This window comes from Pempheris klunzingeri, chromosome 13, assembly GCF_042242105.1.
Source record: "Pempheris klunzingeri isolate RE-2024b chromosome 13, fPemKlu1.hap1, whole genome shotgun sequence".
Lineage (NCBI taxonomy): Eukaryota > Metazoa > Chordata > Actinopteri > Acropomatiformes > Pempheridae > Pempheris > Pempheris klunzingeri.
Genome location: NC_092024.1, coordinates 3,488,473 through 3,509,641, shown reverse-complemented (window position 1 = coordinate 3,509,641; position 21,169 = coordinate 3,488,473). Strand labels below are relative to the sequence as shown.

The window sequence follows — 21,169 nt, the reverse complement described above, 5'->3', positions numbered from 1 at the left end:
GCCTAGAAGTACGGCAGTCTTTCCCTATCAGCAATGAAACGTCGAATTTGAGTTTTTCCAATACATTTGCCAACGTTATTCACCATAATGCTTGACGGCCTTTTACTTTTTGAGGCTACATTTACCGTTTACCGTCTTTGTTACCGTTGACTCTGTCGCGTTATGCAGGTAACGTTAACGTAACTAGCAAAGCTAACGGTTGAGGCTAACGCTACATGCACCAGATGGAGGCCGCATGACAGTTAAATTAGCCAGGTTCAACAAATGTAGCTCACTTTAACTTAGCCGTCTGCCGACTTACGCTAATCTAAGATCTTGTTATGTTAACTAATATAACTAATAAGCAATAGAGGTGAAGTTACCACCGCCGCCATGTTTATCTACCTCAGCAAGAAGGTGAGTGCGCAACACCCTCTTGTGCTTTAAATTAACCACATATCAGTAAGTCAGTTGAGCCAGAGAGCTTTGGTTAACAGTTTGGCTTCGATTTTCCGTGTTTTCTAGATTGCTATCCCAAACAATATCCATCTAAAATGTGTCTCCTGGAACAAAGATCAAGGCTTCATTGCCTGTGGTGGAGACGATGGTCTCCTCAGAGTCCTGAAGCTTGAAACCCAGACAGGTGAGTTTAAGGGATGGAGCCAGCAGTCAGCACAGTCCTGGGACACCCTCTCATGACTTCCAGGCTCTTTCTAGCTACCCCTGGTGATGGAGTCACAAGTGGACAACTTTCTGTATGAAAATGAAAACCTGGACAATGCAAAGTTGTATATATACAGTATATAATGTGGGATATACTGGATAAAAAAGTACTGTTGGGTGGTTAGAGTCCCTTTCTAGTTTCTAAGAAAGGTTAGACCTTAATGATGACAACACTTAAATCATAGAGTAATAACAATGCCACTGATGATGATAATATATAAATTCAGGCTAGCCCAAGCCCAAAAAGAACATGTGTAATTAAAAAGTCCACTTTTGATTACACCCATGTTTACTGGGCCAGTTCCAGGTGTTCTTGATCAGGTATTCTCCATACATTTCTTAAGGTATTACTGTTATTTTGCTTCATGGTATAATAAAAACAGTCATCTAAATGACATAGTAAAATTTGTTATTTTGTGTTGATGAATGAAGTTTCATGCATTCAGATTTGTGTTAAAGTTTATTTGTCACAGTCACAGCTGTTAGGTAATAGCCATGTGACTGAGATTTAAGGAGTTTTGAAATGACGCCTTGTACAGTGTGTAAACTTCCGTAAGCTTTTTGGCTCTGCTCCAGTACTTCAGTGTCCAGTTGCAGTAAGCAGAAATGGTACCACCTTGTCCACTCTGTCTGCTGGACAAACCCACTGCTATTATGTTATTATGTTGTGAGATAAACAGGGAAGACCACCAAGCAATAAAGTGAAAGAAACAATGAAAACTATGCTGGTGATTCATAATTGATTCTGGTTGTGCTTGAACAGAGGCTCTGACCCAGATCTCTTTGACTCTTTTACTGCTTTGTCAACAGATGACGCCAAACTTAAAGGTCTTGCTGCACCCAGTAATCTGTCAATGAACCAGTCTCTAGAGGGACACAGTGGTAAGTTATATGCAGTAGTTGATCATCATTAAACTATGTTAGTAACAGTGTCCACAAAGTGAAAGACATAGTCCAGAGGAAAATTATCTGACACCATATGATTACTACGCTTGCAGGTGCAGTACAAGTGGTCACATGGAACGAACAGTATGAAAAGCTGACAACCAGTGACCAGAATGGACTCATCATTGTATGGATGCTCTACAAAGGTGGTTACTGCTGCCAAACTGAAAATACAAGTTGTCTCGTAATAAATTTGGCTTTTATAGTTGATTGTCTTTGCCCCTTTCGAAGGTGCATGGTACGAGGAGATGATCAACAACCGGAATAAGTCGGTGGTGAGGAGCATGAGTTGGAACGCTGATGGTCAGAAGATCTGCATTGTCTATGAAGATGGAGCGGTCATTGTTGGATCTGTAGATGGTAAAAACAGAAAAAAACTATTTAAAAAAACTATTTTAATGAATTAAGACCACTCACAATATTTTTCCAACCAGATTTAGTATAAAATCACTAAGGCTCTCTTTACAAGGATTGCTTTGTACTGAGGGAATGAGTACAAGCACGTACAGTAGGATAAATGTTTTTTTTTGTAGGAAACCGGATTTGGGGAAAGGAGCTAAAGGGAAATCAGCTTGCTCATGTGGCATGGTCGCCAGACAGCAAGATCCTCCTCTTCGGCATGGCCAATGGGGAAGTACAAATCTACGACAATCAAGGAAACTTTATAGTGAGTGTGTAAGGTTTAGTAAAATCTTCCTCCTGACTCATAGGATGCTGATTTTATCAATAAAAATGCAGGTGCAATGCAGATTCAAGTGTGCAGTGAAAGTGGCATTGCACATTTAGTTAAAGATATTGCTGTCTTGAAGTCATGAAGAGGAATGGCTTTATATGTCTGAAATCTTTTCTTTCAAGCCTACCAGACCCTATCATATGCTCTCCTTTATATTAGCACATGTTGACCTTTTTATGATCTGTGTTATGTTTTAGATGAAAATGACCATCAGCTGTCTCACCAATTCAACTGGAGCTGTCAGTATAGCAGGTATCCACTGGTACGCAGGAAGTGGAGGTTACGTTGAACCAGACTGTCCATGTCTTGCAATCTGTTTTGACAATGGAAAATGTCAGGTCATGCGCTACGAGAACGATGAAAGTAAGAACAAAAAAGCATTCAAAGACTGCTGTTTATTCACCAGGTTACACTTCACTGAAATGTTTACCAAAGGTGATGAGCTATGCTGCTGCTGCTGCCCTTTTCCTCAGACCCAGTGGTTATTGACACTCTGATGAATGTGGTCAGTATCCAGTGGAATCATTGTGGCAGTGTCCTGGCGGTTGCAGGGTCTCTCAGAGCCTCAAATGTGGAGAAAGAATTCAATGTTGTGCAGTTCTACACACCGTTTGGAGAGGTGAGGGCGAAGATGTTGTTTCCTTACTTGCATGATGATTAGGCGTATAATGCAGTACACTACCACCATCAAACTACTATCAAACTGAAGAATGTACATAGAATGGACTAAGTTCATAAAGAATACAATGTCTTTTGTGTTTTTTTTATTTTATTTAAGAATGAAATATTTCACAATAACAGTTTCTGTTGTGCCATCATATATTGTTGGGTGGTTAGACTGGCAAAGTTCTTGAGTCATTTATATTGATTAAACACAGCCCCCCCCCCATTTCTTACAATGCTTTTTTGTTATTTAAACAGCATCTGAGAACTCTAAAAGTTCCTGGGAAGCAGATGACAGGAGTTGCCTGGGAGGGAGGGGGCCTGCGTATTGGCCTGGCTGTGGACTCCTACATCTACTTTGCTAACATAAGACCAGACTACAAGGTAAAGTCCAGGACTTGCTTTTGATTAAAGGTTTTGGTAAAGACACTGTTCTTGAAGACCCAAGTGTCCTTAAACCAGTAGAATGTTTTGGTTATATTGGGGCAGTGTTTACATGTTCCTTTCATTTGTAAATGTCTGAAGGGTCTTTTGACCATTGATTTTCTCTTGTACATGGAAAGTGTGCATCATGAAATACACACTGGACATCTTTTTAGTATTTCTCTGAGTTTTGTGAATCAGCTGTCTGTGTGCTGTGGAACTGGCCTACCTTGCTTGTAGGATCTGTCCAAAGATCGATGAACAGATGCTCCTGTCCATGTCATACACTGAAACTGACCATGTGAAGTATTCCTTTTCTCAATAAAGAGGGTGGAATTAGTCATAGTAAAGTAATACGATGCAGTCTGTTGGCTCATCAAGTGGTATAAAGATTATTGTCCTCTTCTCTATATACTGTTTAACATTGATAGTTTCACATGATGGTTCCAAATGTTCACAAAGCATTAAAGCGCATATAATTTATCTCCAATGGCTGCAATGAAAATAATTTCTATGAACCTACAGCAAAAATTTATACTTTGAGGAAGAAGTTAATGCCCTACACCTCCAAGTTATTCAATTCTGACATGGGAGTTTTTTGTAGGAATGTTTCTTTTAGAAACCCCACACAAAATGTGAATCTCACCAGTTCTTTTATGTCTCTAACAGTGGGGCTACTGTTGCAGCACAGTGGTGTATGCCTACACAAAGCCAGAGCGGCAAGAATACTGCGTAGTGTTCTGGGACACCAAAAACAATGAGAAGTTTGTCAAATATGTCAAGAGCTTGATGTCCATCACCACTTCGGGGGACTTCTGCATCCTAGCCAGCAAGGCAGATGACACCCAGCCTCAGGTATAAACACCTCCAGATTATAAATCCTAACATGGCACCAGTGAGAGGAACACAAGACAAATGGGACTTCTAATGATAAAACATAGCAAACTTATAAAACTCTGCAAGTTAAATTGTGTGACTCAGACAAGCTTATTCATTACATTTGACAGATCTAACTCTTACATGCAATAGGGATATACAGTATATACAGTAGGAAATGTAGTGAGATGTAACAGTAAGGATCACAAATGTTTCTCTGCTGTTTGCCACCTGTTTTCCTAATTCATTGCCATGCAGGAGGATGCTGAGTTAGAGTCTGGGAGTCATGCAGGGGTAATGTACAAATTAAAACCACATACTCCAAATGAGGACTCTTTGTTATGATGAAGAATCATAAATTGACCTGTGGAATAATTTTACATGACTGTGTGTTTTTCAGTATGTCCTGATTCTGTGTAACTCCATTGGGACTCCGCTGGATTCGAAATACATTAACATTGGTGAGTTCATACAGTAAAGATAGAAATATTCATCTTGGGGCCACTTAATTTGCATTTTATAGTCAAGGCACCGTTGAAGTAGATGTATTTACATCATACCATCTGCTAAACAAGCCATGTGCCCTGTAAGTGCATGCAGTGGGCATACAGAGGTGAATCTGGTTATAATCTTCTTGTGGGACCGCAGTGGGTTGATCAAAGTCCTAATTTGTCACAAGGTTGTTTTTTTTTCTTCAAGCCAATGTAAGACATCAGACCCTGCATATAGAGGAATGGTGGCTGGCATCGTGCCACCTGGTATCCATAGGTACATCTACATAGCAAATAGACAGTGACCACTGGGAATCACATATACTGCTTTGTGTCTCTGCTTGAAATGGCTGAATGTTTGCTGAGAAGCCCAGGCCAAGACAGTTCAAAGTCTGCAGATTTAAAGCCTCAGTGGTCTGACTGGGTTTCAGATATCCTACCTTGGTAAATAACAAGGGAGTGATTTCAAGTAAATGCATGTTCAAGGTGATGGCTTTGATGGCTGTCTAGTTCAAGCGTAACTTTTTAAGAACCAACTGTATTATTTTCTTGAATTTAGCCACACAGAAAGTTTTCACAGAATTGTTCCTTCACTGAATTTTATGTAACTTTTCTCCACCAAAATAAAATGTGAATGCTTTAGTAATGATTATGTATATCTACAGAGACTGTATGGTTAGAGATCAATGAGAACAAGTAAAAGTCACGCACACAATCCACCAAATTACATAAGTAAGAAGTGCATGCAACTGATTTGAGGTCGCTCCCAAATGACACAAAATTATCTACATTGATCGTTGTAATAAAGTTTGTCACTTGTCTGCTTGATCAGATCCACTGTTTGTCACCATGACGAAGACACATGTGATCGCTGCATCCAAAGAGGCCTTCTACTTGTGGCAGTACAGAGTGGCAAAGAAATTAACTGCCCTGGAAATCAATCAAGTGACCAGAACTAAGAAGGAGGGAAGAGAGAGGTGAGCTTTTTTTCTAGAAATTGGCATAACATTTACAATACAATAGAACTGTATCTCAGCAGGCTATCATAAGGATTTAACAAAGCCGGGAAGTGGATGGGGACAGAGTAGAACACCCACGTCAGAACTTACAGCACACATCAAGCTGATGATGGAAAATTACAGGGAGGCAAGATAACCACAGGGCTAGATTCTGTGAGTCAGTGGATGAACACTGTTTCAGTGTAGGGTGTTGGTACTGACAGTGCTATGAAAAGGATTCATTCATCTGAATCAAATGCCATTGAGGTTCCAGACAGGCTGGGCATGACCTAATGTTCTGCCAGGGCTATCCTAGCACCTGGACCACAGTTCACCTCAGTGGAAAGGGCAACTGTTTGTCTGGCCGACTGTCTCTGTGGCTCTTTCACATTTGTTCTCACTTCCTGCCTTCCTAGGGTTTATCACATTGACAGCAATCCATCTGGAGCCAGTGATGGTTGTCCAGATTTAGCAAAAACCTTCACAGTAAGAGATCTTTTTAACCTCTTAAATTGCACAGGTTTGGTGATAGCATGAAATATAAATATCTTCAAAGACATTTACATTTAATTTTATCTGTCCTTCACTGTACCTGTTCAATTCACTGGAACTGTAGCAAGCCTTACTTTTAAAATGTTAAAGTATCTGTTTAAAGTTCATTAATTAGACACATATATAAATTACTACCAATAGTATTTTGATTTAAGATATATTGTTAGCTCACAAAGGAATCAATCCTTTGAGAATTAAGTATGCTTTTACAACAAATCAGTTATTAAAATTGTAATGGTTTGTATCTATGCGAGGTTAGTATATATAACTAAAACTAAACTACAAATTAACTGAATGTGAAAAAACATTTAAGTTAACCGAAATAAAAACAGAAACTAGACTAAACAATATTATGCACTTACAAAGCTGAAATAAAATAAATATACAGAAACTGTCTTTAGTTTTTGTCTCTGTCAACACATAGAAAAAAACTATAATAACTCTGCTTGTATGTTTCTGTTCTGTTTCAGGCAACTCGAGATCCTATTTGTTGTATAACAGCAACAGATAAGACCCTGATTGTGGTATGTGCATCTCTGTTTTAATTATACAAGTTGAATTATGCAATAAAATGAAAAGTGGAATTAAGGTGAAACACCGAGGGGTTGGGTGTGTTTGTGCTGACAGGGCCGTGAGTCTGGCACCATCCACAGGTACAGCCTCCCAAATGTTGTTCTCATCCAGAAATACACTTTGAACAACAGAGCCTACTATCTGTCTATCAACTGCAACTCCAGGCAAGCACTGTTTAGTGTTACTACACAGATATGTGTTGTTAAACAACTCAAATACAGATTGACAAATGTGAAAGTTGTTTCATTTTTCTAAGTTGACATTTGCAGCACTGTCACGTAATAATGCAATTATTGTTTTCCTTAGCCGTCTGGCCATAATCGACATCACAGGCGTGCTGACTTTGTTGGACCTTGAAGTTCGTGCTTCCATGGAGGACAGTGCGGGAAACCAGGCATCAGCAGGAGATCCATCCAAGTTTGAGCGCAAGGATGTTTGGGACATGAAGTGGGCGAATGACAATCCTGATCTGTTTGCCATGATGGAGAAGACCAGGATGTATGTTTTCAGGAACCTGGACCCAGAGGTGAGTGCCCAGCTGTTCGTCAGCTACATTGTCTTACTTTAGCTGATTAAACATTTACCAATTGCTGCAATCATTTATTGTATCTTAAAAAAACAGGAACCAATCCAAACATCTGGGTACATTTGCAACTTTGAAGACCTGGAAATCAAATCTGTCCTGCTTGATGAAATCATGAAGGTAAAGCTTTCAAAGAGTTTCAAATGGAAGTTTTATTTTGCATCTAAAGTAGGTGAATTAACAGTAGTTTAGACTTGTTGTTGGCAAACGTGGTAAGAGAAAATGATAAGAATTCATTCCTTTGTAGTGTTAACGGGCATGAGGGGAGGATTTTCTCATAACAAGCACTGTGTTGTACCTTGAAAGAGCCTCAAAGTTGCAGTTTGTATTCATTGATTTAATTAAACTCTCAGTTGTGGAATCTTGCTTGACAGGATCCAGAGAGGCCGAACAAAGACAACCTCATCAACTTTGAAATCCGCTCCTTGAGAGACAGTCGTGCGCTGATTGAAAAAGTGGGGATTGAAGATGCCTCACAGTTCATTGAAGACAATCCACATCCGAGACTCTGGTAAGTGTAATGGAATATAGATGAGAGCATGTGGTGATTAATAGAGCACCTTCATCGCTCTAAAACAACTGAGCCAGTTAAAGGAACGCAACACAATGCGATTGTGTGAAATCCTAATTTCCACCAAAATGCCAACAATTCACTTTGCGCTACCTCGTGAAAGAAACTCCCACCTGAGCACCAAAATACCCCACAGACACAGCTGATGCACCTCCATAAAAATAAGGCCCTAAATCTGGTAACAATTTTTCAATGTACTGTTATTTTATTTTTATGTATTGATACAAAACAGCAATTCCTAAATTTTCTGTGTTGGACAGACAAAAAAGAAAAAGGACATTTGAAGTTTATTGACACATCAGCACCAGTTAATAGTCGCTACAATTTTCAGCTGAGTATGCGGGAGGATAATGACAGAGTATAGGAGATTTATAAGTATTTTGAAGCAGCTGTGTGATCGCTGTAGCTTATGTGTGTTCTCTGGCTGGTGTGTCAAATCTTGCAGCATCCCTCAAAATCTTGCAAGATCAAAAAATGGCCCATGCTGTTCTAGGAGTCATTTCCAGTCTGTGACAGAATTATTGAGTTTGACACAGATGGACTGAATGACTTCATTTAATAGCTCCATTCCAGTTTAAATCTAAATGAATCATATGAGAGTGGGTTAAGGATTTATGCATACACATCATGCCATGCAGCCCTGATAGTGATAGTAGCTAACTCACTCGTCTCTCTGTTATGAACCTGTCAGGCGCCTGCTGGCTGAGGCAGCCCTCCAGAAACTGGATCTGAAGATGGCTGAACAGGCCTTTGTTCGTTGCAAAGACTACCAGGGCATTGGGTTTGTGAAGCGCCTGGGCAACCTGCAGAGTGAGCCCATGAAACAGGCGGAGGTGGCAGCTTACTTCAGCAGCTTTGAGGAAGCTGAGCGGATGTACCTGGATATGGATCGCAGGTACATTTAGCTATATTTCCTGGGGCACATTTGACAGTGACATCACAACTTCCACTAGTTGACCCTGTTTTTACTTTTTTCACTTTGTCATCTCTTAATGTCAGTATTACCTTATGCCACCAGTTCCTTAGTCATGATGGCCAGGTGATTTTTATTTCTTGTAGGGACCTTGCCATCAGCCTCAGGATCAAGCTGGGAGACTGGTTCCGGGTGCTCCAGCTGCTCAAAACTGGCTCTGGGGACTGTGATGATACTCTGCTGGAACAGGCATACAATGCAATCGGAGACTACTTTGCTGACAGACAGAAGTGGTATTGAAATGTTGTTGACCTTTCTTTCTCTGGTCATTTATTGTGATAGAGTATTTATTATAGTAACAATATGTGTCTTGTCATTAAAGGGTAGTTGAACATCCTTTCAATTCGATTTTGCTTCAATATCCATATGTGCATACTTCTTACTAGTTGTGAAGTGATGCCCTCATAACAAAAACAGTAATTTTGTATCATAAGATTGATACAGAGAATTGTAAATGTAGAAACCTCATATTAGCTTCAGCTAAACTCAACTAAACTTTGCACAGAACAAGAACTGTAGCTTTTGTCCCCCACTGCTTACTTTAGAACAGCATTAGAAGGGGGCATCTTCACAGCCTTATGGACAGTAGGAATTAATAGAGCGACCAATATCTATGGGCATGTGAGTGTGGTTCTAAGACAGTCTTGAAAAAATGCGAACCTATCCTTTAAGACAAAGGACGCGCTGCCTCACTGTAGGTTTGAAATATAAATAATTATAATAATTCTGTTTCAAGGGTCAATGCAGTGCAGTACTACCTTCAGGGTCGTAACCAGGAGAGGCTGGCAGAGTGCTACTACATGTTAGAGGACTATGATGGCCTTGAACGGCTGACCACTGTGCTGCCTGAGAATCATAAGCTTTTACCGGTGAGAAACTTTGATGTTCTCTTTGGACTTTATGTTGAAGTTTCAAACCTCGGTGACTCTGAATCTGTATCTTTGAATAAAACCAACTGTCCAGTATCTCTTGTGTTACCATTCTCCATCCCTGTGTTGCAGGAGATTGGACAGATGTTTGCCACCGTGGGCATGTGTGAACAGGCTGTGAATGCCTACCTTAAGTGCAGCCAGCCCAAAGCCGCCGTGGACACCTGTGTCTGTCTGAACCAGGTGAGAGACAGACAGGAACCCTGTGGCGCCAGAGTTACAGTCTGAGGACATACAGCATTCCCTCAGCAATCTTTAGATTGAACACACACTCTGACAGCTTTGGACCACCGCAGTCACTCTGGCACCTGCTGTCCTCCCACTGCCATCCTCATCCTGAGTGGTATTTAGCCCCAGAGTGTGAATGCTGCTCTCAAAGTTTAACATTTGGCTGAAGAAAAAATGTCTGTTTAGCTGTTTTGGTCCTGAGAGAGAAAGAAGATTCTTTACATAAATAATGTAAGCTGCAGCTGTTGTACTTTGTAAAAATTGCTTAGCCCCAGCTGGCTTAAGCTTAAAGGACGTTACATTTGTTCTATAATTGACCCGGTCGTTAGCAGTCCCACTGCCCTGCCTTCTCGGCTGTTTCTCCTGCTGCGTGAATGCTGTGTTTTTGACAATGAAATGAGCAGGCTGTCACTTCTGTGACTGTTTCCTGTCTTTTTCACCTTCCTGTTGGCTCATTCCCAGACTTTGCATATTCCTGACATGTTATGTAGCTGTCATGCGGCATATTCTCATTAGGATTTGAGTGCTGGGAGCTAGATAATGGTTTTAATTAAAACAGATTTTAACTGAAAGCTTATTCAAGTAAATGTTTTTACGATTTTTACTTACTATGATTTATTTGACAAATACTGTATTTAAACAGCCACAGGCAAAAGCTATGATGTTATAATGCAATGGTGTTGTAATTTTGTTTTGTCGTTTTGTTCCAGTGGAACAAAGCAGTGGAACTTGCCAGGACCCACAACATGAAGGAGATTAAATCTCTTCTTTCCAAATATGCTTCACATCTACTTGAGAAGAATAAAACTTTAGAGGCGGTGGAATTGTACAGGAAAGCTCACCATTTTCTTGATGCAGCCAAACTAATGTTTAAGGTAAGTTCATGGTTTCATGCTTATTACTTAGTACTTTTCATTACTTATTAGTAATGAACAAAAATTGTTTTATGTGGCTTCTATATTCAAATAAAGGGGTCTGTTCCAAAATAATACAACTGGAATTTTATCTGAGATAAAATTCAATGGTGCTTGTTCATATTTTCACCTTCTGTTACCACCCCAAATTTTTACCAGGGTTATCATTTGAATAAGGGTGACCCACACCTGGGGTCTTTTTTTATGTTAGGAAAAAACACTTTTTTTCAACAAATATGTAAAAATATGTCCTATTTTCTAATAATTTAATTCTGAATGAACAGATAGCAGATGAAGAGGCGGAGAAAAGGACCCGACCACTGCGGGTGAAGAAGCTCTATGTGCTGGCAGCACGTCTTGTTGAAAATTACCACGAGCAGGTGAAGACGTCACAGCAGAGCAAAGCCAAAGGGAAGAAGTCTGAGGTAATTCACCACAGCATTCTTTATACACATAAATGTTATTTATGGCCCATTTAGGAACTGGACAAGATTAAGATTGTATTCTAAATGTATAGCTATGCATACTGCACTGTATACTGTGTTTATCCTTTATTTGCTGCACTCAGGCAACATTCGCACTTGCTGGGCTGCTTGAGGAAGATGCAACCTCTTCAGACAACCGAATTGTGGACAACGCATGGCGTGGAGCGGAGGCGTACCACTTCTTTCTACTTGCTCAGCGGCAGCTATATGAAGGCTACATGGAGAACGCCATGCGCACAGGTAACAAATCACATATACTGAATCTGAACCATATCACATAATGATTAACATGCAGGTAGGTCTCTTGTGTTTCACATTCAAACAAAGTCATTAATTATAGTATTGCCCAAGTTGTCTCATCACACAAGTAGACATTATTCTGATGTGTGTAGCATTATGAACTTCCATTAGACACCTTAGTGTAATAGATCAATGTTCTTACTAACTATACAAACTAGTAAAAGTAGAGAAAGCACCTGGACAAACCTGAGACTGAGCACTTTGTCACTGCTGTCACTGCCATCTGAATTAAAGCCTCATTACAAGAATCAAAGGCCTCATTTTAAAATCAAAGGTAATTCTACACATGGCACTGTGCAAAGCAAAGCTTTAACTATGCTTCCCTCTTATTGTCTGTAGTCATCAGACCAAAACCTACTAACTGTCTCTCAAAGTTAAATCTAAACAGACTGAGCTTATGCAGTTTACAGTATCACATCTAAATTGCTGATTCAGATTATGGTTTTACATTGCATTTAAATATCATTTGCATAACTTAGTTTCTTTGTTTCCTTGTTTGTGCATTACCTCCTCTGCTTATTGTGCCTTCTATGAGTTCCTCCTCACCGAGCCCCTTTGGAGAGAATGAGATGTGTCAAAAACAACAAACAAGATTATATATTTAATCCTAAATCACTTCCATTTCTGACTCACATAAATCATGTCCCTGGCCATTTGTGTTGATCTTTAGAGGCCATGACATGCAGCCGACCTGGGTGACTGGCTGCATTCCACATAGTGGCAGCAGTGTTTTCACTGTATTTCTACTGACCCATACCAGACTGGGGTCATCTTGCATGTGAGGGCAGTAAAACATATCTTTGTCATGGTTCACACTACATTAGAAAACATCAATCCAAACCATTCAGGCCAGACATGGAGGGGGATTAGCCCAGAACAACATTCATGTGCTTGCAAACAATTGGTTGGAAGTTGTCACAAATCCTTTTTCTGACTTGGACTTACAACAACATAACCAAACAAAGTCTAACTCTTCATATGTTTTTAAAGCCCTACACCTGCGCGAGTATGAGGACATCATCCCAGCGGTGGAGATCTACTCTCTGCTCGCCATTTGCGCCGCAGCCAACCGGGCCTTTGGCACATGCTCACAGGCCTTCATCAAGCTGGAGTCCTTAGAGAGTCTGGACCCGGAACAGAGACAACTTTACGAGGATCTGGCCCTGGAGATCTTCACCAAGCACACCCCAAAGGACAGCCGCATGGTGGAGCTGGACAGATCATCAGAGGGGTGAGCTCAGATCAAACTCTGGCTTCAAATGCTGTAGGGCTGCAAAATCACATTTATTAAATTATTTTTAAGGATTTGAAGGAAAAGTATTGGGAAAAATTTACAGGTTTTTTTCATGCATGCTATTTTTATTTCTTAATTTAAATTATTGTGTTTTAGAAGTGTTATAAAATAAACACTGGCCAGAGCAAGACGGTGCTTGAGGCAGCTGCAGTAAACAACATCCCATATTATTCTGTATTTGTGGGGGTTTTTTGGTAAAATACTGTACATGACCTGTAAAACTTGCTCTGGAAAGGATTTTGTTTGTAGGCTGATTTTTAAACTTTTTCACTTTACTATAGCCACAGAAAGTTTGGGCTCTGGGCAAAAAAACCCTCTTTACTCTATTCAGTGTCAAACCAGCAGTGCACTAAGTAGGTTCTGTATCTTGATGCTGTATTCTAATGCCAGCAGTAGGCGGTGGGGAACAAACAGACTCCTGTTGTATGTTTTCATCACTACAGAACAGACCACTCTCTAAAAACTCTTTGTCTTCCTTTTTACCCTTTTACTCTTTTACTGATGTCTCCTTACTACATGGCTTTATTCTCCGACTTCAACTGATTATATTTTTCCACTTTCAGGGCTGAAGGAAAATTACCCACATGCATCGTGACAGGTCTACCGATCCAGGAGTACCAGTTCTGGATGTGCAGCGTGTGTAAACACTGCGCTATAGAGCAGGAGATCAGCAAATACAACTGCTGCCCGCTGTGTCACAGTCCTGTAGCGTGAAGCTCAGCCTCGTACGTTAACTCCATTGTCGTGTGGGAAAACCACATTTCAAAGCGCCATATTGGCCTTCAGTTACCTTATACGTTTCTTTGAGTTTATGGAACAGAAGGACTGAAGTTACTTGCAGAAATAGCTGCATTGGGTTTAAGTTTGTGGTTGTTACTCAAGTTGGCAGCTGTGAAGATGCTAAGGAACAAGCACCTGAACTGAAACCAGGTGGGGTCAGTAGTGAAAACATAACTAAATACACATGTCTTGATTATTTTAGCTAAATGTATTTCTCTTACCTTAAATGCAGTCAAACACATGAACTTCTTTGTTACCTGTTTTTATATGGATGTAAACAGACTGAATAAAGTCACATTAATACAACAATTGACCTTTTAATGTCCTCTTGTTCGGCAAAAGACACGAGGCTTTCAGACCATTAGAGCCAACTGGTCCATGTAGAAACTAGCAGTCAAGCCCTCACCATCAGTGGTGTTTACTGCTTCTCTGGTGGCTTCGATTCTTCACACCTGATAAGACAGAATTTGACAGGATGCACATTTTTGGCCTTTTGTGTTGCTGTGTCATGGTAAGCATGGTGATTGCATGGCAAAACAATGCACACAACACTGATGGCTGCATAAAATAACATGAACAAATGTAGAGGAAAACCACGTCCTCACGGCTCCACCACTCTGTAACCATCGCTGTTCTGTTGTGATCCATGTTACAGTCTCCTCCTGCCATCTGCTGTCTATGAGCGGCATCAGTGGGCCGGCTGCAGCATCACAAACCGTTAAACAGTGTATAGATTGGTTTTAATCATCACTTACACGGACTAATAATTGCTTCATTTTGGCTAAATGGTTGACACTCAAATAAGGAGTTCCAGTTCTGTCAGCAGGTTTTCTCTATGGCGTCACACTGGGGCTCTTCAATTCATTTCAGTAATTAAGCCATATTACTCCTGTACTTGGTGTACTGTGTATTACCTCAATTGAATTATTCTCCACATGTAAAATACTGCACATGCTGGTTTTAACATGAATGTCTGTTTCCCCAAACAACCAGAGTCACTGGCAGATGAAGACTAATACTGGTGCTGTCACTGCCAGAGAGGGATGTTGGTATATAATATATATTAAGCACACAGTTTGATGCTGCCAGCCTTAGATGAAACACTGGATCTTGACTAGCCTTCTCACACACTTTCACACCTCCCTCTGCTGCCAGGTCATCAAAGTCTGCATCAGCAGGACGTGCATAATTTCACTGTGGGCAAATGATGTACCTGCAAAGAGCGACATACCGTGGAACAGGCTCTTCATTTAGAGTATGTACAGTAACCCATGTGTGATGTGATCTGCCCCTCTGCGGTTTTCTATTCGCTTTAGAGTTTTACTTTCCAAAAAGTTCAATATTATTAGTGACACAAATAGTCAGTGGCAAACCAGATGTCAGAGAACATCCACAGCAACATGAAAACACGTGAAAACACATGGGACACAGAAGGCAGCCCTTAAAGAATAAGAGGCATGAATTATTTACAGTGATAAGTTTGGCACACCTTAATGAAGAGGCGCGCCCTGGGCACCGGTAGCACATTACACATCAAAGTTTAAATGTATTGAGGAGGCTGCCTATCAGAGGGGTATGATGTGTGCCAGCCAGCCGGCCGTGAGATCAGCTGTCATGTCAGAGGCTGTTCCGCCTGCGCTGGACTCACAAACACACCAGGTCCGTGCGTGGAAACATCACACCACTGCAGCGCAGGTCCACCGTACCGAGCCCTGAGACCACAGGAGAGCACATGGCCAGGTATGCTGCTGAATCATTTCCTCCACTTTCTAAGGTTATGCAGAGATGCTTGATCAGTAACTATTATTCTCCTGCTGTGACCGCTGGCTTGATTTGCGTAATTTATATTTTGGGCACGCTTTTAGGATCATTTGGCGCAAGATCCCCAATGTCCTCGTAGCTGTCGCACAAAGTCTGTTTCATGTCACCTTAGTCGTCTACTTTTTAAGCCATCGATTTAAATTTTTGAGAATCTAAAACAGACAACTTTTATTGCTGCACAAACGTTTCAAATCTGACCTTCGTTTGCCATTTCACCGCAATTTGAGACGCGCTGTTACCGCGCGTAACACAATACAAGTAGTACAGTGCTGTTGAAGAGCCACGAGCAGCAGTGACAGCAGGGCTGATGACTAATGCCAATACCAAGTCAGTGTTTGCATGTCAAATGTTGGCCGCACTGCTCAGCACAGAGGTCTGTTATCCAAACATGAATGGTGCGCCCTTGTTATAATTCACCAGCACCAGTTTTATGCTCTGAGCTCTGAGTACATGAGCTGCTGTCCATCACATCAAAACTAATGAGTCACATGTTATTTGTCAGGGTTGTTTTAATGTTCATGTCTGATGCAACCTTACACATCTATCTTAAAAAAAAAAAATAGTTTGATATTGTTTATTGCATTCACGTCCGTTCTGTAAGTTGTGGGACAAATAGAAAGTAGAAAGATTGTATGCGTAGATTGTAAATAAAAACAGCACAGTGATGCTGTCATGTCTCCATTCCACTACAGGTGTCACAGAAACCAAGATGCAACGTGATACTTGGTGGCTCTGAGAATAATGTGCTTCACTGTGCTCAGATGACATACAAGAAAGTGTGTGGTGTAGTAATGTCAGTGTCTTTGTGTGCAGGCAGCGAAGCCTCTGAGATTTTCACCAAAGCTACCTGAACAGCTTCCAGGAGGTGCTCCATCATGCCGTACGGACAGATCCTTCATCGCCGCAGCCCTGATGACTGCTTTATTAACGTCAATGTTGGTGGTTTCAAGCAACGAATGGAGCACGACGTTCTGAAACAGTTCCCACAGACACGTCTGGGTCGCCTCCTGTGTTGTAGCTCCAAAGAAGCGATCCTGGAGCTCTGCGATGACTTCAGCCCCTCTGAAATGGAGTACTATTTTGACCGAAACCCACGTTTTTTCTGTTACGTTCTCAACTTTTACCTCACAGGCAAAATCCACCTGGTAGACGGGTTGTGCGTGTTCTCGTTTATTCAAGAGATTGAGTATTGGGGCATCAAGGAGCGCCACTTGGACTTCTGCTGCAGCAGCAAATTCCATGAACTGATGGAGCTTGCTGGGGATAAGCACTGGGATCAGGGGAGTGCTGAACTGCAGTTCCACAGCGCGGGCTCATCTATGGAGGAGCTGTCAGCTTCAGAGGAGGACATAGATGTGTTTGAAGGCTCCTGGTGCGCAGACCTCCGCAGGAAGATTTGGATTCGACTTGAGAATCCAGGTCACTCCACTTCAGCCAAAGTGCTGGCTGTAGCATCCCTAAGTCTGGTCATTATCTCAATCGTTGCCATGTGCATCCACAGCATGCCGGCCGTCCATGAAGTGGATCTCAGTGAGAAGGAGACTGAGGACCCAGTGCTGGCTTTCTTTGAGAGCCTCTGTGTTCTGTGCTTCTCTGTTGAGTTCCTTCTTCGCCTGGCTGTTGCACCATCGGTCAAGAAGTTCTTGTGCAGTCCTCTCAATATTATTGACTTACTGTCAATTATGCCTTTCTATGTCACCCTGGCCTGTGATATCATGGAAGAAGGGGAGAACACTGAGCTGGAGAATGTCGGCAAAGTGGTGCAGATTTTGAGGTTGATGCGAGTGTTTCGAATCCTAAAACTGGCTCGCCACTCAGCCGGCCTTCGCTCTCTTGGCGCCACGCTGCGACACAGCTCCCATGAAATAGGGCAGCTGGTGCTTTTCCTGTCTGTGGGCATTTCCATGTTTTCTGTCCTCATTTACTTTGTGGAGAAAGAATCTGAAGAGTCGGAGCTGCAGACTATCCCCATAGGCTGGTGGTGGGCCACCATTAGCATGACAACCGTGGGCTACGGGGACACCTTTCCCGTTACGCTCGCTGGGAAGCTGATAGGAACTGTGTGCATCGTCTGCGGGCTGCTGATCGTGGCTCTGCCCATTACTAACATCTTCAATAAATTCTCTAAATTCTATGAGAGGCAACAACACATAGATCTCAGGCGTAGCTATAAGTGAACGCAGCACATAACCCAGCAACGTGCACAGAGATTTTTAGGGGCTCTAACCTGAAGAAGGGGCAGCAGACCCCCACGCCCACCCCCACCCTGGAGCACAAAACTGGTCTTGCATAAAGGACATTTATGTAGTCTGAGGCCAAAGGGAAGGTGCTTGAGCCCTCCCTGGAGCCTACCTGTGTACATGCCTGGTAGAACCCCACACAGAGTAGTTCAGATTAGTAGAATTAGTTCAGATTAAACAAAGAAGATGTAATAAGTGGATTCATGTGCTATCGAGGTGCTGCTTCTTGGATTTTTTTTGCCTATAGACGGAGCCAGGTTAGCCGCTTTCCCCTGCCCAGTCTCTCTGCTATGCTGAGCTCACCGACTGCTGAATCTAGCTACAGAATTAGCAAATGTTTATGGGAGTGTTTCCAATTAACTTTTTGAAAAAATCAATTCCCAAAATGTCATACTACATGTGCAATACCCAGTGTTCGAGCCATTATATGCATTATGAAAGTTCAGTAGCGAAAGACTTCATTCTTTCATTTGCTGCAAAAAAAACCACCCACAATTTGTGCCCAGTGGGGAGATTTGACAAAGCACCATCTCCATTCCCACCGCTCTGTTGCTTCTGTCCTCATCTGCTATTGATCCACGCATTTTGTTCTCATGTCTCAGTTGTAATTTGTGTCAAAAGGCTTTTAGTTTCTGTGTGTTTGGTCATCAGCATAATGAGCTCTTAATCAATGTGCCCGCATGGTCAACAACAGCAAGAATTCATCCCATAAAAAACAGAGAAGAATAATCCTGGACAATGAAGTTATGTGTATTATTTGAATTTCTTCCACACAGCTGTACTTCACGTATGTGTTGGCTGTGTAAACAGACGTGGAGCCGCGCTGTGGTTAAAGCTCTCCTTCTTGCCGCAGTTACTTTTATCAACATCATCGACAACATTCATCTGTGTGTGTTTTATCTGTATTTCTCCCCACAGATAAGAATGTGCCGATCAATGAAAACCGAGCTGCCCTCCACAGGACGCCAATACTGTCGACAACAGAAACATCTGTCTCTATCCAATTGATTGTAATATAAATCATGGCATCTACAATACTGCCTGTGGAGAGGTGGTGATCTTTATTCAGATTATTTTCACTGGCAGCTGATGACTACAATATTTGTGGTACTTTGCAGGCATCAGCTGTCAGGGAATCGCTAAGTAGCCTGTGACTTCAGCCCTTAAATAAACGCTTACGTCAGCACTCAGGGGTATGGTCACCTTTTATGCTTGGGTCCCTCCTCTGGCATCCTGCCTTTATGCTCAAAGTCACACGGCACTGCACTCTGATTTAGTTCATCCCTTCAGTCTTTAGAAGTGAAACTGGGTGTCAGCAATATCTGTGGTCATCTCGATAGTGAAGGGCGACCAGGCGTCAGGAATGCAGAGATAGTGTCTGTGCTGATGGGGTACTGCGAGCGTTAAAAACAAAAGCCTAAACCTGCTAGTATGAAGTAATGAAGCTGTTGGCGTGCATGTTAACAACTACAGTGGCGTGCAAAAGGGACGACGTGCACCAAAAACCCAAGAACATGAGCCAACGCCTCCCTAAGTTAGAGCCTTTTCAGTATTCTGTCGATCCACTGCAGCTCAGCAAGGAAAGTGTGGTGAAATACAAAGAGGGGACTTTGCACCGAAAAGACTAACTTTGGAACACCCCCACCTTTTACTGTCCAGACAGCTGAGGCCTGATGTTAGCTTTAGCTGAATATTGGCTTTATAAATCTCTTCATGGTGAGTATGAACAGGAGGAACAGTCACAGCAACCATTAACTATTTCAGTTCAGAGTTGTTTTAAAACAGACTTAAAAATGTGAACCCATCCTCTACGGTCCAGCAGTAGTCTGCAAGTCAGCCAGTGATTCAGTGGTAACCTGGCTTCAGGTTTACAATGTCTGGTCCACTTTCCTGTTCAACCTCTTCGCTGCCGGGTCTTTTTCACCACCGACCTTCTGAATTGTCATAGCAGGAAAAGCACGGGTGTAATGCAATACTTAAATGACCGGTGGCTGCATTCCATTTCGGTGTTCTGTGGCACAAAGCAAAAGCTTGTTTAGTTGTAGATTATTTTTGACTGCACATGCAGGCAGCTTGCTCAAAGATTATTTACACATCACACATTATTTGTACATAATCGCTCAATATGGTCACATTGAATAATGCTGTATGAAAATATACTGACTTTAATCAAATTCAAATGGTACTTTTTTTATTAAATCCTATCTTCATTTACACCAGCTGCCTGAGAAGAACAACTTATCAGTGAGATCAGACGTCCAGCTGACCGCTAACACACTTGGTTGTGTTTAGTGCTCTTATTCTATTCACATATGTGTGTGGCTGAGTGGCTGAAATCTGCTGAGTGTAGACTACTCTTCTTCTGAAAGGCATTTTTATCAAACATGTAAATGAAAACCACTTACAAATGCTGTGCTTTCTAAACATAGGCTCTGAAATGGGATCTGAGAATCATTTTTGCGGCCTCATCAAGCAGCAGAACAGTGACTGCACAGCAGCTTCATGGCCAGCACGTCTCAACATCTCCATGTTTAAAGTTTATTAGCCCTTTGTTTGCCTATTACTGCTTTGTTTGTTTCAGAGCAGCTTCGCAAGACTAAAATCAATTTCCCTTTAATTACCCTTGCGGAGTTATCAGCGGTTCTGTGCTTACTCAGCACACACACATTCACTCACAGCGAGCATGCTGTGTTCAAATGATGGGCATGCTCTTCAAGTGTTACTTTTACGAAGGAGGGAAAAAAGCTGCACTCTGGCTGAAATCTACTGACAAAAAACGCCCAGAGAAGAATAAAAAGTCACAGATATGCTTGTGTGTCTCAGTCTGAGCTATAAACAGGCCTCAGGGTGGGAGTAGATTTAATCGCAGCTCATGTAAGAGACAGGATGTGTGCTCATGTACGCACAATACGGATCAGTGGAGTGTGTAGCATACTGTCCGGCTTGCTGCTGATTGCTGTAAAGTGTGTGTGTAAAGTGTGTCTTTACGAACGATGCAAAGACATTTGTAAGGATTAAATTACATGATGTCTCGGTAAAAGATCCCAGAAACTCAGCATTTGATTTCAGGGAAAGTGGCCGTGCTAGGATTTCAG

The 21,169-nt window shown here is 41.7% G+C and overlaps 2 protein-coding genes across 3 annotated transcripts; both read left to right on the top strand.

Moving 5' to 3' along the window:
• The first annotated feature begins 86 nt into the window (after positions 1–86).
• wdr35 (WD repeat domain 35) lies at positions 87–14,299 on the top strand. Of its 2 annotated transcripts, XM_070842666.1 has the most exons (28): positions 87–396; positions 505–622; positions 1,513–1,584; positions 1,701–1,793; positions 1,879–2,007; positions 2,181–2,314; positions 2,578–2,743; positions 2,854–2,999; positions 3,302–3,427; positions 4,136–4,321; positions 4,601–4,636; positions 4,743–4,803; positions 5,666–5,810; positions 6,248–6,317; positions 6,854–6,907; positions 7,011–7,120; positions 7,263–7,482; positions 7,579–7,659; positions 7,914–8,050; positions 8,802–9,005; positions 9,170–9,316; positions 9,820–9,952; positions 10,085–10,195; positions 10,951–11,115; positions 11,439–11,579; positions 11,723–11,879; positions 12,930–13,170; positions 13,797–14,299. In XM_070842666.1, the coding sequence occupies exons 1-28, from the start codon at positions 373–375 to the stop codon at positions 13,945–13,947; spliced, it is 3,558 nt and encodes a 1,185-aa protein (XP_070698767.1). In that variant the 5' UTR covers positions 87–372; the 3' UTR covers positions 13,948–14,299. The 2 variants fall into 2 exon arrangements, with proteins under 2 accessions (XP_070698767.1, XP_070698768.1); XM_070842667.1 differs by lacking the exon at positions 4,601–4,636.
• Positions 14,300–16,709: 2,410 nt separating this feature from the next.
• On the top strand, positions 16,710–18,011 carry LOC139211899 (delayed-rectifier potassium channel regulatory subunit KCNS3-like). Its single transcript, XM_070842320.1, has one exon. The coding sequence runs from the start codon at positions 16,710–16,712 to the stop codon at positions 18,009–18,011; it is 1,302 nt and encodes a 433-aa protein (XP_070698421.1).
• Positions 18,012–21,169: the final 3,158 nt, after the last annotated feature.

Bases quoted from the DNA above. Each gene is read 5' to 3' on its own strand.
- LOC139211899 (XM_070842320.1), top strand. From the start codon at position 16,710: ATGCCGTACGGACAGATCCTTCATCGCCGCAGCCCTGATGACTGCTTT.
- wdr35 (XM_070842666.1), top strand. From the start codon at position 373: ATGTTTATCTACCTCAGCAAGAAG. The intron at 2,315-2,577 runs GTGAGTGTGTAA...GTTATGTTTTAG, and splicing joins ACAATCAAGGAAACTTTATA to ATGAAAATGACCATCAGCTG. The intron at 7,483-7,578 runs GTGAGTGCCCAG...TTAAAAAAACAG, and splicing joins TCAGGAACCTGGACCCAGAG to GAACCAATCCAAACATCTGG.